The sequence below is a fragment of the Perissodus microlepis genome, chromosome 6 (assembly GCF_051167445.1).
Source record: "Perissodus microlepis isolate ML-2025 ecotype Zambia chromosome 6, ASM5116744v1, whole genome shotgun sequence".
NCBI classification, from domain to species: Eukaryota; Metazoa; Chordata; class Actinopteri; order Cichliformes; family Cichlidae; genus Perissodus; species Perissodus microlepis.
In genome coordinates, this window is record NC_140466.1 from 14,722,387 (window position 1) to 14,741,613 (window position 19,227).

Here is a 19,227-nt window from a genome sequence, read left to right on the forward strand (position 1 = left end):
AAGAGAAGTGGAAAAAATATTTATAACAAGATAAAGCCTCTACAAAAAATGAGTGAAACACAGAAGGCAGACAGAATATGCTGAGAAAAACAAGTGTGCAGCAGAAAGAATCTGAAGACCAATTCAATTTTACAAGGCATTACGTAACATCAGCAGATAGGTCTTTTTGCATTAATCTCTCGGGTTATGTAAGCTATCTCTGGACTAGAGCAGATTTATAGCAATGAGCTTATGATGCAAACTAGCATTAGTTCTTTTGCAGCATGCTGCCACTGTGGTAGTGTAGTGAATCTCTCTTCATGTAAAATGTGGCCTCTCTCACACAAGACAGATGTATTTATACCCCAGAAAACATTCAGACTGAAGAATTAAAAAAAATTAAATAGACCAAAAAAACCCCCCCAAAAAACCCAAGGTGTTCCAACAGCGCAAGGGGTGTGGCACCACAGTCTTCACATATCATCATACAGCACGATATCATTGTATGAGATAAAATAAAGGCCTGGTCAAACTGTTTGAACAGAGCTCACAGAAAATGAGGGCAAAGCAATAACAATGTGATTTGTTGACTTTTGTAGTTTGACTGTCAAAGGGGAAGGCATAGTGAAAATATAAAAATACCACAGTGTAACTAAAACTTACTTAAATAGAGAAAGAAATATGGCTGGCAATGGGGAAGAGAGAGATAAAAATTGAAAGTGCTTTTATAGTAAGGATAAAAACTAAAGTGCAAAAGATTTGTGAACAGATGGGCCTTAAAAGAACTGGTTAACTGTCAGAGAGGTGTAAAGCTGACAGTTGTCATGTCTCCTGGCTTGAAACATCAGCTTTTGTGAAGCTTCAAAAGACAAACTGACTGGAAAATGTGATTTTCCTATAACAGCAGCATTACAAGGATCAAGTATTCTGTTGTCATTCACCGTGAAGAAAACCTTACAGAACGAGATGCAGTTACTCAGATCTCGGTGTTAATAATGATTAAAATAAGCAACGATAGTAGAAATGCCCCGAGGCAATAGCCCTAATAACACTAATTGTTGAAAATGCTGCTAAATAATAGCAGCTAGTTGTAGGACTGCAGGTGCAGGTAAAAATGAGAATGTGGTACCTCTACATGGAACTAAATTAGCAGTAAAATATACAGAACACAAAGTTCTGTATAGACGACGATAAATCAGTGCTACTGTCTCTTTTCAGCTCCATGCCTGAATCTGAAACTTCACATTAATTGAGAAATTACCTGCAGTAGGGATGCTGCTGTGTAGCTTGACACTTTAATTTTGAGGAATCCATGGAGAGGGCGTGCATGAGAAGGAGAAAGCGAATCTTTGCGACGTGACTGAAGATATTTTTAACAATTTCCTCCTTTTTTTTTGTGGCTTTTTCATTTTTATTGATGCCTAAGAGTTGACAGTACTGAGGCAGAGAAACTAGGAAGCAAGGGGAGATAAGGATTTTGACTTGTAATAAAGATCTTCGACAGCTATCAAACCAGATGTTGCAGTTTTGGTACGTGCTATGATTCTTAAATAACCATGACAGTTTGAGGGAGGTGGGACGGGGAGTACTGTCTTTTTAAAATAAGCAATTATTACATGTAAGACAAACTCAAAGTGGAAAAAATAAAGCAAAGTAAAAAAAGCAGGTTATAATGATCAAATAGTATTACAATGCTATGTATTATAGATCTCTTATTTAAAACAATAGCTTAAAAAAATCCTCAATAAAAATTAAAATTGCCTTTTCCCATTACCCAGGTAAGTTAAATCAAATATAACTGTAGTTAGATCAGTTAGATTTTGTACTCTTCAGCAGTAAAATGCAAAGGGGAAGAAATTTCTTGTGGCACATTTTCAAACCGACTTTAATAAAATATAGTAGATTTAATATGTTTACAGTTTTTAGCAGGCACATTTTTTGATTTCCACATGTCATCTCTGTGAACCGTCCCCACAATGCCATGTTTTTAGTTTTCATGTTACGCTCAACACATGCTCTGTGAACATAAGCCACCAGGATGATGCACCAGAAAATGAACAATTTTCCAGGCTACTTCACTGTACTTACTTCTTCGCTGTGTATCGTGCGTCCTGTGGGCATTGAACTGTAAGAGGCCATTACGCTTTTAGCCTGTGCCACTTTCTTTCATCTTCCAGTATTATTAAAGCTTCTTTATGTCACAGAACAGTAGTGGCAGGATAAGGCACAAAAGGTGCTGACCATCTAGCTTTTCAACGACTGGGAGCAGCTATCGGTGTTCCAGACCCTCCAGTTGGTAATGAGCAGGAGAGCCGTGTCTGCTCTCCCTCTAACACTAATACATCTCAGGTACCCTGGCAATCTAACTGGCATCAAATTCAGCTTTATTTCCATCAAGCGCCTCAGTATTTCACAATGTGAGGGGTGCATACTCAGCAGAAATGGTGAAACGCAAAGACCTGTACTGAATTAACTGAGATGTGTGTGCTGCAGTGTGTGGTCAGGTAACATGGGGTAAATGTGTGAAATTTCTGCTTTGTGCATAAATGACGGATGTTGTGAGATTCCAAACAAAAGAATGGCATTCATTAGTGAGCCTTCAAAAAATATCTGCATATTTGAATACCAAATATAAACTCTAAAGATGCCACCTCGGCACTTTGCTGAACTCTCTTTTTGTCTTTTCCAACAAACATTTTTTCATCGGTCTGATCTGCATGCTGACAGCCTTCAGGATGAAATAGGATTTTGATTTGTCACAGACATTTTTTTAAAATAAACAATACCTTAAAATTTAATCTATTGTGAGTTTTATTAAAAGAAGTCATTTTAGTCAATAGCTCCAATACCTTAGTAAGTCTCGACATGCTCTTTTCACTCATCTCTAGTAAATAATATCCAGCCATGTGACTGCAGTGCAGACTGAAAACTACAAAAAGGGGAGTGATACACTAAGAAAACACAACACCTAATCATTCCCACAGCGGCCAATTACAGCTACCCTGCTTCCTCCTAAGCCAATCACAACTTTCAGATGTTGTCATGAGAGCAATATTGTACCCGCTATGCTCTCTCACTCACACACACACCACAATGCAGAAATGTGAAACGGTGGAAAAGGATAGACCCTGGACACTTTTTTGCTCAGCTTTATTTTAACACTGCTCAATGTTGCCCAAAGGAAAGTGAGATGTTTCCAAATCTGTGTTTGGTCTCAGATCTAACCAAGCCTTATCTTTAGGGCAACTGTTGTCTGTTTGCCTGCTTTTTCATTTGTCTTGGTCATTTTGTCCATCCGGACTGTCAGACCTTTTGCTTCTGAATGTAATGACTCAACAATATCTGCAACCCCCCCAAAACACAACATCTGTCTTAAAATACTAATAAAAATACAGTATTAATACGAAATAAAACAACAGCAATGCATTGTTCTTGAATGTGTCTGCTGATTTGCATCTGAGGCTTTTTCTGTGTGAACCACTGATAATTACATTGCGAGGTAATCAAACCAAAAAGCTCCCTGTTTTCCAGCCTGTTTACTAACACACTGTGATAATTGCATTCGCAGGGCATGGTGTGAATGTACACAAAGCCACTATCTGAGAATGCAGCCCTAACACAGAAATGCAGCAGTGTTGAGGGAATTCTTTAATTAATTCATTCGTTGACAAAAAAAAAAAGCCCCCCATGTATTTCACAGCGCCTAAAAACAGAAAATCAATACTTATGCTTTTTAAATAACAAATCACTATGTACTTGTGTGCAGCTTCGCCGTGTGGCAGGATATATTGAAGCTAAATATACAGTATAATTGCACGTCATAGCAGCACAAAGCTGTGCCTCACAATGCATCCTCTTCTGAGAATTGAACTTGTCATTACTGGGTTCACTGAATGGACCCAGTAAACAGTGTTACATTATCCTTTATTACATGTTAGTATAACGACCACTGTGAAAAGCATTAAAAGCTTTACTTACTTTAACATTGACAGGTTTGAGGGTAACGTGAGAGGGTCTCAAGAAACTCCAGTGACGTGCATGCAGCAAAAACGATTGTGCCATCAATCTCAAAAGTCACTTTTTTATATATGAAATTCTTCTAAATTGTCCCACACTCTCTTGGCCCCTGCAGCTGCGTTATATGTCTACAGAATGTCTGCCAAAGGCTGGGCATCAATACAATGCTTCTCCTATGATTTGTGAGAGATGTCCGGAGCAGAGCACAGTATGAAATGCAGAGAACAGCCGGGCCTCTGTAGGCACCATTATATTGATCTATATTCTGTACCTGTATCACTGCGCTGATCGACGACGACAGAAAGACAAAGACTAGCGGCTCAATCGAGGCCAAACAAAGACGTCACCTAGTATGAGTCAGCTGTCTTCTCACAATATGCCTGTTCATAATTCTTCTGTCAAACATTAGCCATTCATTGACATTGAAGATGACAACCCCTATGATTTGTTCAGTCTTGACTATGAACCTGATTACTTAGACTAGACAACGCTTGAAGGATCTTTTCAATCACGACAAATTTACATCCATGCATATGTCTGTGTGTTCTGGCTCTAGTTCAGCTTTATCAGTAAGCAGAAACGCGTAATCATCCTGACACGGGACGGAAAAGAAAAATCACCAATGTAGTCGCACTGACATCAAGCTGCAGATTGAGCCTACATGAGATCAATACAGCAACAGATCAATTCAGCGACAGGACCTTAGAAACCTCGATGCTAATGCTGGCGTCAAGTGGAAATGAGCAGACTTTAAATGCAAAATTAAAAAAACACAGTGCATCAGTTGATTGGCTAAATTGGCTGTTAGTGTGAATGTGAGTGTAAATGGTTTTCTGTCTCTCTGTGTTAGCCCTGTCCGGAGTTTACTCTACTTTTCATCCTATTAACAGCTAGAAAACGGATGAAATAGATGGATATATGCCTTTTTTCCCCAATCTGTACACAAGAAACATTAGTGTCATGTTCAGTGTTTGGAGTTGCAGTTTCTTGTTTTTTAGTTTAGAGTATTCTTGTTTACCTTTGTTTTTTTTTTTTAAGGATTTATGTTTGAAGTCTTACAGTTTCTTGAGTGGTTTTGGTCATTGTTCTCTGTGTCGTCCTGGTCTGTTTCCCCAGTCATGTCTCTGTGCTGCCTGGTCCCTCTGTGGCCTGCCTCTGTGGTCTGTCATGCCTCTTTTTATTCTTCCTTTGTCTTTGTCAAGTCTGTATGTCTCAGTCTGCGTTAGTTTCCTGTTTTAGTTTGACAGTCTCTTGTCATGTGTGCGTTATATTCAGTTTTGCTTCCTCTGTCGTTACTCAAACTTAGCTCACCTGTGTCTTGTTTTCCCCAGCTGTGTTCCATCTCTCTAATTGCCTTATGTGTATATTTAAGTCCCCAATTTCCTTCTGTTCTACGTCATTTCGTCATCATATTCCTTCATGCTGTGCGCGGTCCAGTCTGTCAGTGTTTCAGTCAGTCCTCTCCAGTTAACGCCGCCTTATGTTTTGTTAAGTTTGCCGGTGCAAGCTAATAAAGCTGTGTTTTGAGTTTATGTTTGTCTGCAGAGTCTTCCACTTGGGTCCACTCTCTGCCTGACACAGCATCCCATAACAATTAGCTCTATAGCTCTATATAATTAAGATATTAAGATAACCACTGCTAACCAATCACTCCAACGCTGGTTTGTTAGATCTCGCGCACAAAGAACTCACCCCTGAAGTTCCTTGACAGACATGGAGATCTTGAGGTTGTGTCCCAGAACATGAAGTGCAGTGAGGATATCAGCCCATTGGACCATCTCTCCTAGAGGCCCTCCCTTCAACACCTTTGGGCTGAAAACATCTCCAGACTCCTCAGTTAGGAAGCCTACATGAATGAGGATCTGAAAGAGAACACATCGTTATAGAAGAGTTAAAATAAAGGTCTGTAGATGGGGTACATAAGAAAACTTGAAAGGACAATGTTTAATAATAAATAATCTTTAAACAAAGGTTTTTACGAAAATCGTGTTTTTTGTGGTTTCTTATAATGTTCTGCTGTATTTAAATTAAATTAAAATCACAAAAAAAAAAAAAAATTCAGTGAATGTACCTAAAATAATAATGATAATAGTAATAATACGTCACCAGAATAGTTTTTAAATTGTTAATAACTAGATAAAACCAACAACAGATATGAATAGAGAGTCTCAAATCATGCTTAGACTACATTAATAACTCAATGCCAATAACGTTATAAAATACAAAAATAAGCCCAACAGCTTTAGTTATTATCTGTAGCTCCAAACCAATGTACTCAAAAACCAAAGAACTATGAAGAGCACAATAAATCTTGAACAGGCCTGATGAGAAGTTAAACATATAAAAATTCAGTGTATCATGTTTTAATTCTTTGTGTTTCTTTTCTCCTCATTTAAACCCAGATTAACTCCATTGTATTGTGAAAATACAGTAGATCTAAGGGGGCCATCACATCTGTTGTAGGTCTTCTTGTTGCCTGAAACATTTTCACTATTCTACATCATATTTATTGACATAATTTTACAGTCAACATGTTTTATTTATGATGGTCTAGTTATGCCACAGGCACCCTAAATTAATAATAATAGCAATTACCAATTTTTACATGTTTCTGTAATGGTTCATTCACCAATATAAGATAAGATAAGATAAAACTTTATTAATCCCTCGGGTGGGTTCCTCTGGGAAATTCGGTTCCAAATAAGCACAGCACCGACAGAAGTTATAGAGTTACAGAATATTATATATATATATATATATATATATATATATATATATATATATACACACACATATATAAATACAAAGACATATATAGATAAAAATATACAAAGGGGATAAATAGAATAAATAGGAATAAAATAAAAATAAAAATACAAGTGGATTGCACATTTCAGGTATGGAGTCTATTGCACCGTTGACTATTAACAAAAAGTATTGCACAAAGGTAATTGCACAGTGAGGTGAAGAGGCACTACAGCTTAGTTGTTCCCCCCTCCTTTGTCCTCCTGTTTCTCCTCCCTCTCCCCTCCAGAGAGGAGTTAAACAGTCTGATGGCGTGTGGGACAAAGGAGTTTTTAAGTCTGTTGGTTCTTGTCTTGGGGAGAAGCAACCTGTCACTGAACAGGCTCTTCTGGTTGTTTATGGCCGTGTGCAGAGGATGCCCAGCATTGTCCATAATGTCCAGCAGTTTCTTTAGTGTCCTTTTCTCTGCCACTGTCACCAGAGCGTCCAGCTTCATGCCGACCACAGAGCCAGCCTTCCTGATCAGTTTTTCCAGCCTGGATGAGTCCTTCTTTGCTGTGCTGCTCCCCCAGCACACCACAGCATAGAAAAGTACTCCAGCAACCACCGACTGGTAAAACATCCTCAGGAGCTTCCTGCAGATGTTAAAAGACCTCAGCCTCCTGAGGAAGTACAGTCGGCTTTGGGCTTTTTTATACAGGTGCTCTGTGTTGCATGACCAGTCCAGTTTGTTGTCCACCCACAGCCCGAGGTACTTGTACTTGTTGACCACCTCCACCTCCTCCCCCTCTATCTGAACCGGCAGTGGACCTGCTCTGGACCTCCCAAAGTCCACAACCAGTTCCTTAGTCTTTGAGGTGTTGAGTTGCAGGTGGTTTGTGTGACTCCATGCGACAAAGTTCCTCACCAGACTTCTGTACTCCTCTTCCTGATCATCCCAGATACACCCCATGATGGCTGTGTCGTCTGCAAACTTCTGAATGTGGCATAATTCAGAGTTGTAGCAGAAGTCAGAGGTGTACAGGGTGAAGAGAAGTGGGGACAGCACAGTTCCCTGTGGTGCTCCTGTGCTGCTGATATGTGCTCGGTCTTTAATGAAAAAGCAACTTTTTATGCTAAAATGTAATCTAAAATTTGAATATATTATTAAAAGTTTACCGTTTCACAAAAAAGCTGAAAAAAATAGTAAAATGCCAAATTACAGTTATTTATTTGCATTCCTGAAAAGAAAAAAAAATAGTTTCACAGGTTGAAAGTAAAGCTTGTTATGCTAATTTCTGACTTCTCGGCAAAGTTCACTTCACCGGCTCAAATTTGGGTATAAAACGTGAAATCAGTTTGGTATTTACCTAATACATAACAATATAAACAACATAATTCATCAGTATAAACACGTTTTTGACTAATTTCCAAAATATATTTGTGTTTTCTTCTTTTTATGACAGATATTAAAATATATTAAGTCCTGTATGTGCACATAATGTACAGATGTTTACGATGAAGTACATTCACTCCAACCTGATGTCCATTATAACACTTTTAAATATTTGCATAATAGATATTGCTAAGCTCTTGGAAAGTTAAGTTTCTACTCTGCACAATGTTTTAATGACTTTGAGGATTAATATCATTGGAATTTCAAAGTGTTTGAAAAGGAAATTATGGAAATCCCCACTGAATTACTCCTCATGCTCCAATGGAACAACATCTTTCATATACACACAGAAAAACACTGTGGTAAAAATTCTTAGAAATCTAATATGAACTTTTAAAAATATATACTATGCAAAACATGTAAATTTCATAATAAAATAACTTTTACTCTTTGACTTGAACTGTTATACAAATCTTCACATAGAGGCTACAGTCCTGTCATGCATGTTCACCTAGCTGCTACATAATTAGTGCAGCCCAGCGAGAAATGAGCAACACGTTACTTTTCACAGTGGATTAGACACAGTCATGTCCAAACGTTGCTTTGCTCAGTAATCCTGATTAACTAACACAGCATGAACACCTCCAGCTGCTTTTGCTGGCAAATGGAGCCTGCAACTTTGACCATGCAACATACATAATGAGCTTAAAACCAAATGCGAGGAGTTTGCCAGGAAGTTTTCCAAGGCCTTGTTTACTGTCTCACCATTTGTGTGTAAGCGCATACAAATGGTGAGACGCATTAGTGTTTCCTGTGTCTGTACTTTTAAATCTGTTAGCTGTAGAAGATAATGTCTAAAAGCATCCAAGAGCTTTTCAGATATATGCCACAATGGCACTCATTTCACTCTCCCCCTCCTAATTATGCGTGCTAATATTGAACATGTGCACCTGCACACAATATACATACATACACACAAAACTGCTACAAAATATGAGTCATTTTATGACCAGGGGACAGACTGCATCTGAATAACAAAATGAGAAAAACGGAAAAACTGTACTAAACGAAATTAATTATTGATTTCAACCCACAATAAATGTTTAACAATATTTTCAGCTGGCCATGGAAACAGGTTGTGAACGTAACATTGAGATGTCATCATACTTTAGGTTCACATGGCAAAGTTCTGCTTAAATTATTGCCTATCTACACATTCAGCAGTTATGATGCAAAATAAGCTCTCTTTTTTGGAGTCCCAGAGTAATATTTTTAATATTTTGGTGTCCACCAAAATCCTGTGACTCATGCTGCAAAGTGCATATATAGATCTTTAAATATTAGGGGAGCTGCTCATATAGTCGATACTAATGTAGAGCCTCATTAACACGCTGTCTCACTTTCGGGACCTAATATCCGTACACATATTCTTAATACTCAACAATATGTTTGTACACTACATTTGTTTAGCTTTATTATTATATAGTGGTGTTTTTAACTTCACACACTCAGCACATTTGATCAAGTAATTTCACTGATGTACTTACTTGAAAATAAAGCGTGTATACAACTCTGGACAATAATGTGTATACAGCAGAGTCAAGCTCCAGTGAGACTCCAGCTGGCGTGAAAAATCCCCTGATTGAATAAACCTGCTCTATTAACTTCTGCTTCATAAAAAGATAAGTGAAATTTAATTACAGTTTGGGTGGCAGATGGCAAGAGTGAGAATACATGGCACCAATACTATTCCCTGGCTCGGTGTTGGTGTTGGTTATAGGGTGTATCAGTGAAACACTGGCATCGATGCAGAAATGGAGACAGAAGGAGCTGAATTTCAACTACTGGCACAACAGTAAAACTGATAAATAAATATGAGGAAAATCACACAGTGGCAGCAGCGCTGAATAACTGTAGACTGGATTCTATAAACTGGCATCCATACACAAATGCAAAGTTAATAGCAGGAGAGGAAGAGTTCACTATAAAAGCTGGCAACTCCCTTGTGATCTAAACTAGAGCCCAACCAGTACTGGATATGTGCTTTCAGACACAGGGAACAAAAACAGATTTCCCTTTAAGTTATGAGTCCTCAGTAAGATCATATGACAATGCAGCTTAAAAATACAATACATAAAATTAATCCTTGTAATGTCCTCGTGATTCCCATACACCTGGGGTCATTTTTGACCCGAGGACAACACAAGGGTTAAAAAGCAACAACAACTTGTTGTTGTGTCTGCAGCATTCAAAGAATGGAGCGTAATTTGCAGCATGAATTATCTGTCTCTTCTTTACTTTGTTCATTTTCATGTTCATTGGACATGCTGAAACCAATATATTGGCAAATAGCTAACATCAGCTGATATATCAGCTGAGATCTAAACTGCTGACGGGGCTTCCTTTCTAATAGAAAGTATTTTACTTTAATTTATAATTATAAATTCATTCTGTATGGGAACTTATGACAACAGAATTTATAAAAAATGTAGAGAGGTAAAGTTTGTGTTACCAAAAGAGAATCAAAATCTTGAGAGATGAGAGGCAAACCAATACACACTCCTGCCACCATAGCAATTTTACATACTTGCTCGCTTCAAAATGAATATGAACAGGTAGAAAGCTACACAATGGAAAGTAAACAACAGAAGGAATAACTGTGAAGCCTCATAAACTATGTGTGTCACAGCCAATTGCCTCCCTCAGGAATCTGGATAACACACAAGAGAGTTGAGTACTTTATACAGTGGACTTATGGTACTCCCAGATGGTGTGTGTGTGGTTGTGTGTGTGCGTGTCTGAAAGTGCTGATTTTTTTGTGTATTTGTTTCACGCTGACATACATCAATGAACTCCAGTTAAAATCCCCTGTGTGTGTTCAGCATAAATGCTCACTCGCAGTGAGCTTGGGGACTCTCAAAAAGCTCTGAAGCTAATTTTTCCAGTTAACATCCCATAGGGACTGAATAAAGCCTCATGAAACCCACGGAGACACAAACAGAGGTACAATACCTTGCTCACCTTTACATCTGTCCCATCTGTTTGCGTGTATGTTCATGCACCACCAATTTGAATCACAGTATTTTCACAGTATCTTTCTGTTCTAAATGCCGTTAGATAAGTTGTAGTAAAGAAAGTCTAGTCTTTGAAATGTTTATGCAATATGAGTCTGAGTCAAAGTGAAATCCTTGGAAAGACCTTGGTGCATACACTTGAGAGCGGGAGCGCAGAAGTGACTGTTAAGTATGTGTTACCCATCCAGTGGTATCCTCAGCTCGAGACATCACTAACAGGGTAACGACAGAAGTATGCAAATTCTTGGCTTAGCATCTGTTAGAACAGGACTTTGTATGGACATGTGTGTGTGTGTGTGTGTGTGTGTGTGTGTGTGTGTGTGTGTGTGTGTGTGTGTGTGCGTGTGTGTGTGAGACCTGGTTCTCTCATTCATCGTGCCCCCGAAGAAGGTTGCAGCTGTCCAGCCATGGGAGGCAACACAAGCTGGCACCGACAAAGATCACTACTCTACCCTTAATTTCACCTTCTTCCTCATCCTCCTTTCATGGCCCTACAAACAACTTTCCCCTCTTTACTTATACTCATGTCTTTCCTGCTTGTTTTCATATTCTTTCAACTTGCTTCCTCCTCTTCCTCTTTCCTCTAACAGCTTTTTCTTTTACCCCTACCCCAGTTCCTCACTCCTCACTTATCCTTCCACACTGTCTGCACTTCATCAGTCAGAGATCTATTAAATCTCAAGAGGGCAGAGATAGAGAGAAGGGGAATTAGCAGCTTGACATTTGCTGACAAACACACTAAATGTGCACACTCAAGGAAGCACAGATGCACATAAAGTGACACGGGGAGATACTAAAACTACTAGCAGACAGCCAGCGAATCTGTTGCTTTGTAGGTTAACGGGATAAGGTCAGCGTCTTTGAATCTGTACCCTCATCTTTCAAAAACCCTTCAATGATTCCTGAACTTAGCTAAATATATTTCCTTTGATGTCTAACAAAATGAAAACAGCTTTTGTTCAGATTGATTCTAATGGCAAAAAAAAAATATCGGCCCTGACTTTATATTCAGTTTCATAACGATGGTGAAAAAAAATTATTTTAAATGTATCATTGCTTTGAAAGGGAAGTGAACCAAGAGGTCGACTGTATTCTTTCTGAACCTCAGACTCACTAAGGAAATTGGCACTCACAAAGAGATTTCCTAGAATACTTAAGGCAGGCTTTTACGTCATTGTTCACTCTGATACAAAATATCACTCACTTGCAAATACACTTGACTGTAGAAAATCTATTCTGCTGTGACTTTCAGGTAAACCCTTCATAATTACATTACTCAAATGTCCAGAGCTGCTGTGATATGTACACACACAAATGCACACATGCCCACACACTCCCTGTTTGCCTTGCTTTGTCTTTCATTTCCTCTTCTTCTTGATCTTGTCGCCTACCATACCTGCTTCTGTGTTCTACTAATTTATTCTTCTTCTAGGGAAACATCTACTCTGGTTACAATCAAAGCCTGAGCCAAACAAAGAAACAGAACTGAATCAACAAAGCCTCATTGGAAAAGCAAAGACTAGAGATGAACTGACCAGACGGTGCTCAACACATAAACAGGAGCGCAATTAAAAGTCAAACACACTCATCATGAGTAAAGATCCATAGTTCAGCAAAGAAAACTGTGAGGGGGGGCACCACAAAAACTAGCAATAAATCACTTTCACCCAGCTGAACATAATAATTTCACAGAAGCTAGCGAAGGAAAAGTGGCTGTGGCTAAAGCTAAAGCAATCCACAGCTCTGACTCATCCACAAGCAGGCAGCCCTGGCAAGAGCCAGAGCATTGGAGCATACTGGAATAAAAAATAAAGGTAATGGGAATGAGTTTCACCTAATTTTATTTCAGTTCAGTTCAGTTCAGTTCATTTTATTTCAAACATTTCAAACATGTGCCTTCACAATCATTACAAAATATCATTCCATTATTTGTTTGAAAAGGAGTAGGCAGAAGTATTTACTTATTTGTCCCTACCCCCTCAAGTTTTAGCTCTCATTCATTTATTTTTTTTTTTGTCTTAAATTAAACAAACAACATATGAAACAAAAGTAAAGCAAAACAAAACAAAACATACATAAATCAAAAACAAGAAATTAGCAAGCCCCACCACAGTATAGTTTCTTTCATATGAAAAATACAAAATGTGTATATTTGCAGATACACAATTTATGGAAAAACAAATAAACCAAAACAAAAAAACCAAAAAAAGAACCACAACACCATTACCAGCATCATTACCGTCCTGGGTTAACCCCGTTTTCTTCATTCTTATACTTATTTAAAATTAGGTTTTTATATTGTACTTTAAACTGTTTTATGTTTTTACTGTCTTTTATTTCTTCTGTTAGACTGTTCTATAATTTAACTCCTGCAATTGAGATGGACATCGTTTTTAAAGTTGTTCTAGCACTTTGTATTTTTAAATTCCATTTCCCTCTTAAGTTATACCCACCTTCTCTTTCTATGAACAATTTACAGATTTCTTTGGGAAGCAATTTATTTCTTACTTTATACATTATTTGCGCTGTTTTAAGCTTCACCAAGTCTTGGAATTTAATAGCTTGCATTTTGACAAAGAGTGCATTTGTATGGTCCCTGTACCCCACATTATTTATTAATCTAATGGCCCTTTTCTGTATTATAGTTATTGTTTGTGTGTTACTTTTGTATGTGTTTCCCCAGACCTCTACACAGTAGCTCATATATGGCAGTAGTAAAGCACAGTATAAAATGTGCAGTGCTTTCTGATCCAACATATGCTTTGCTTTCCCCAGGACGGCAATGCCCCGTGCCAATTTCCCCCGAACATAAGTAATGTGTGGCTTCCAACAGAGCTTGTGGTCAATGATCACCCCAAGAAATTTTATTTCATTTACTCTTTCTAAATATACATTGTCAACACATGTTTTTCTTTTGGTTTCCAAACAACATAAATTTGGTTTTATCTAGATTCAATGATAATTTATTTATATCAAACCACTTCTTTAATATCGTTAATTCCTGTGTGATCATCCCCAAAACCTGTGGCAATTCCACACCTGAACACAGTATATTTGTGTCATCTGCAAATATTACAAACTTTAAAATCTCCGATACTCTGCAGATATCATTTAAGTACATAATAAACATTTTTGGACCCAGTACTGAACCTTGAGGTACTCCACAAGCTATATCCATCAAATTAGATTTATATTCATTTATTTGTACATATCGTTGCCTATTCCCTACATAGCTTTTTAACCATTCCAAAACCACTCCCCTAAACCCGTACTTTTCCAATTTTTTTAATAGAATTTCACGATTAACAGTATCAAACGCCTTCTTTAGATCTAAGAAAACGCCGAGCGCATACCTCTTATTATCCATACATTCCGTTATCTTTTCCATTAAATCTATCAGTGCCAAAGCTGTTGATCTGTTGCTTCTGAACCCATACTGACTATCTGTCATTAATTCACATTTTTCCACAAAACTGTCAAATCTTTTTATGAAGAGTTTTTCCAGTATCTTAGAGAACTGGGAGAGTATTGACACTGGTCTATAGTTTGTAAAATGATGCCTTTCACTGGTTTTGTAAATGGGAATAACTTTAGCAACTTTCATTTTTTGTGGAAAAACTCCTTTTTGAAACGAGAAGTTGAATATATATTTTAATGGTTTTACAATACCATCAATAACCGTCTTTACTGTTAACATATCAATATCATTCCAGTCTGTACTGGTTTTGTTCTTAAGTCCTCTAACTATGTCATAAATCTCTTTCTCTTCCACTGCTCTTAAAAACATTGAGCTACTATTCCTTTCAATATTTTCACCAGTGTCCCTTTCTATTCCATCAACCTTTATTTCTTCTGCCAGTTTTGGCCCTATGTTTATGAAGAATTCATTAAAGCCATTTACTATCTCTTCCATGTTATTAATACTTCTTGTCCCTTCTATAAAGTACCCAGGGTAATCATTATTCCTTGATTCATTTTTGATTATACTGTTTAATACATTCCATATATCTCTTGTGTTATCTTTATTGTGTTTGGTAAAGGAAACTATGTCAACTTACTGCAGTTTGGGGAAATTTTTAAAGATTAATCATTTATTTTATTATGAAAATAAACATTTTCACTGAATAAAACTTGATTTTTGTTTGTACATGCTTAGAAAGAAAATCTGAATTTGTAAAAATCTGTATCTGCAGGTCACGCTTAAGGAAAAATCAGAATCGGACAAGAAAATTGCAATCAGTGCATCTCTAGATGGTATAATCAGGCACAGTCCTGCTAATGGGAACAGGGATCGTGTCAAAGACAAATGTTAGTGCTTCTTTTTCAGGGTCAGAGTCATTTAAAATCAGGCAGTGATTCCCTCAACAGACTACTGAGTGACCTTAATTTGAAATTTCAATGGAAACCAATCTTGAGCGTTAACAGTGAAAAAAAAAAGTGTGCGTCTCTGGTTAAGACTGAGCTTTAAATGCTAAATAAAATGTAAGAGCTGCTGCATTTGGCATTTCTTTTTTATTGTCATGATATCCAATTAGTAGTCAAGCATAAACACAGACCCACACAGACTGACAGGGAATACACAGATGCACATGTTTTTTTTTTAAACTTCCGTTTCTAATTATTGTGATAAACAGCTTTAGACAGCCAAGGCTAACTCTTACAAACGCCAGGACATCTGCTGTTGAGATAGCAGCGGCAGCATTTTGTAAGGCATACACAGTTGAAGCAGCCACGAAGGCACGATAGAGGATAACAAATCCCCTCAGTGCAGAACAAGAAAGAAGAGCATCAATCACAGTGACAGAGGACTATTTCCACCCATGTTAACTTATTTTAGAGAGAGATGTGGGCAGAGAGAAATATTTTGGAAAGAGGACGCAGAATGCTTGCTCAGTCTGCCTTCTCACATTAATGCATTCATTCATCATTACTACCTTAAGTAAAAGAGTGTGAGTGTGCTCAGAGAAGGGAAAAATCAAGGGGAGTATAAACAACCAAAAATTGTGGTGTTAAGGGTAACATGCACCAAAAAAATTAAGCTGCAAAAGTAAGCTTTTAGATTACACCTTCAGTTTAATGAAGTACCCTTAATCAACAAGCAGCGTAGTCTTCCAGGCCTAATGTCTCGCTCATCTCAGGCGTGTCTCACTACCTTCCCTATTTTTAACAGTCCTTTGCTAATCCATTCTCCCTCTCCTTCCCTTTCTTTCTCATCTTACTCTTTGTCCTCTAGCACTACTGCATACATATCACTATAATCCCAATCATTCATCATCATCATTTCATCACCTTACTTGCTTTGGCTTCTTCGCCCTCATTTATCGTATGCAAGGATAAATGGCTGCCTTTCACTCACACACAGCCTCTGTCATGAATGGTTACTGTACAGCTTCAAATGCAACCTAAATGATACTGCGGTTAAAAGAAAATGCTGTTATAATCAAAGCAAAAAGACTTACCTTCTTCTGGTCTCTCCACTGTTGCTCCAATTTGGCATCCAGACGATTGGCAGCTGTTGCCCACTGTTGTGCAAGTCGCCGGATTCGCCGCTTCATAAAGCTGAGGGACTCCTTACCTGTCCCAACCTGGTCCAGCAACACAGAGAGGTCTGTACGGAAGGCAGCCTGGGAATGTGAGAATATAAAAGGTAAGCTGGTAACAAAATCAGGTAAAGTGTAAGATTTGGGCAGCACAGGGCCCACATTTTGAGCTCTGTGGTGCCTGTTTTGTATTCTACAGCAGCATGGGTGTTAAAAGCTTTGGTTATACTGCCAGTAAACACCATAGCTATGAAGGTATGTCACGGTAATTCAGCAATACCTGCAAATGCAGGCTGGTAGCCAAACAATAAATAATTTTGCCATGTTTTTCATCCCATCTGCAGCACAGAGGGACTAAAATTCAGTCAGCTTTAACACTCATAACGTACTATTACATACCAGTACTACTGTTACTAGTACTAAGTACCACACGTAATATTAAAGTACCTCTGTCAATGAAATATACAAGGAGCAGCTATGAGCAAATGCAGTCTTTCTAACTAATGCTTTGAGTTTTCTACTCTAAAAGCTTTGGCTCAGCAATGTTTTTATAAAACACAAATAGTTCAGTTATTTTTGTCAGGGAGTCGATTGGTCTTCATTTGTATTAGCATTCCGGTTAGTTTCTAAAGATGTCGCTCTTAAGACAGTTATTAAAAGAAAGGAAAAGTGAAACTGCAAACATTGTGCAGGCATCACATTTTTAACTATTTCAAAGACTCGTGATGCGGTCTGAGTGGAAGAATGTGACTGAGAAAGGTGCCACTATATTCAGATTCAGTGCACAGTTCTGTCCTTGTTCCCTATTTTGAATTTCAAAATCCATAGTCCTGTATTACCACTGCGCAGATTTGCACCTGAAGGCACCGTCAGGTTTGCTGTCAGAAAATGTATTAATTTTTTAACATTAAAAATCAATCAGTATTAGCAGCCGTGGATGAGGTCTGCTTTAAATAGGGAGTGAGCAGGGTCAGACACCTTACTCAACTGTAAGGTTTCTTCTGAAGAAAAGGACTGTTAAATTCTTTTGACTGCTACTCTGGACATTTATTAACAGCTCACCGACCTCAGGCTAGTTTTTTACATTTCTGTTGTTACTAACGGCAGCATGAAATCATAATACAAAGGCTGCACTTTCAGAGAAATGGCAGAGAGAGAAAAACAATTTTTTGAAAACACTATAATTATAGTACAAACATGCCCTATTTGTCAGTTCCAGCAGTTAACTAACACAATATTGCTTGTCTAAAGCCATTTTCCCTCTGTGGCACTCTGTTTTCCACCATCTTGACTCAACTTTCTTTCCTCTACAAAACTTACAATTTGATTTTTTTAAGTTTAAAAATAAAAAAGGTGAAAATAAGAAAGGTGAATGAAAGCAGATATTTCCAACCCTTAAAGTAAAAACCTTAGCAAACAGAAATCTGGATTACAAGTCATTTGCTATCTTAGGCTTGCACTGAATCAAAAGCTACTTCTCTAAACACGCACATCTTAATAAATAACTTACCAGCAACATCACCTCGCACTTTACATGCTTCCAGTACACAAGAAATCAGCAGAGCCTGCTGCTATCTTTGAGTCAGTGCTGCTCTGTCTGTCCTGCAGGAGATGCTTGTTATTAAGTCTAACTGACTGAGGGACAAATTAAAGTTTCATCCAAGAACATTTTATACCGAGGCAAGTAATTAACATTTAAGTATTCCATCTGCTGACCAGATGTTTGTTTAGGTGTCAACAGCGTGGGAAAGTGTTACAATAAAAGCCTTACAAGAAGTAAGTATCTACATATTGGTAACATGTTTTATTCATGTCATGAGACAAAAAAAATCAGTTTCTTTGATGTTTCACTATAAATTTTCTCAACTACTGGAAAAAAATACAGTCAATACAATATATATGAACAGAGTGGCAGTACAGGCAATTTCTAATTTTTACTTCTTTCTTCTGGATTTTTTGGCCCTTATTTCACAGAATTTTACGAAATTACAAATTTTTAAGCAACTGTGGCACAGATTCCCTTTGTGATTTTTATTAACACATCATCTTCACATTGCTGAGATGGTGAGCCAAGCATCATCACTTGTGGGTTTATTGTACATCCATCAGCTGTCTGTTGGCAGCCTGTGTTTCTAATAGCACTACTGCTCCCTTACTTGTCTCTTGGGGGACTTTGCTGGCTGTGTATGCTGGGTAGGGGGGCTGCTTTGGTTCCTCCAGGCCAGTGGGGGGCAGAACCACTCCACCTCACTCAGGTAGATGAGGAAAGAGCAGTCTGAACCATCAACACCATAGAAGGCATAGCAAGGATCTGATGTCCACCGTGCACGCATCCACTAGAGGACACACAGGGAGAAATATGTATACACGCAAAAACAGAAAAATTACTTACCAAAGATTTAATGATCTGACTCCAATATATATATATATGTGTGTGTATATATATATATATATATATATATATATATATATATATATATATATATATATATATGCT

At 37.8% G+C, this 19,227-nt stretch overlaps 1 protein-coding gene across 1 annotated transcript in view; it reads right to left on the reverse strand.

The window, feature by feature from the left end:
- The window catches only part of LOC146385308 (alpha-1,6-mannosylglycoprotein 6-beta-N-acetylglucosaminyltransferase B-like), a 119,916-nt gene that overhangs the window by 38,082 nt on the left and 62,607 nt on the right, over positions 1-19,227 (reverse strand). Inside the window, exons 6-8 of the mRNA XM_084930967.1 lie at positions 18,887-19,066; positions 16,650-16,814; positions 5,689-5,858 (exon numbers count right to left, since the gene is read on the reverse strand). Coding sequence (XP_084787093.1) covers positions 5,689-5,858; positions 16,650-16,814; positions 18,887-19,066 — 515 coding nt within the window. The remainder of the gene's footprint in view (positions 1-5,688; positions 5,859-16,649; positions 16,815-18,886; positions 19,067-19,227) is intronic.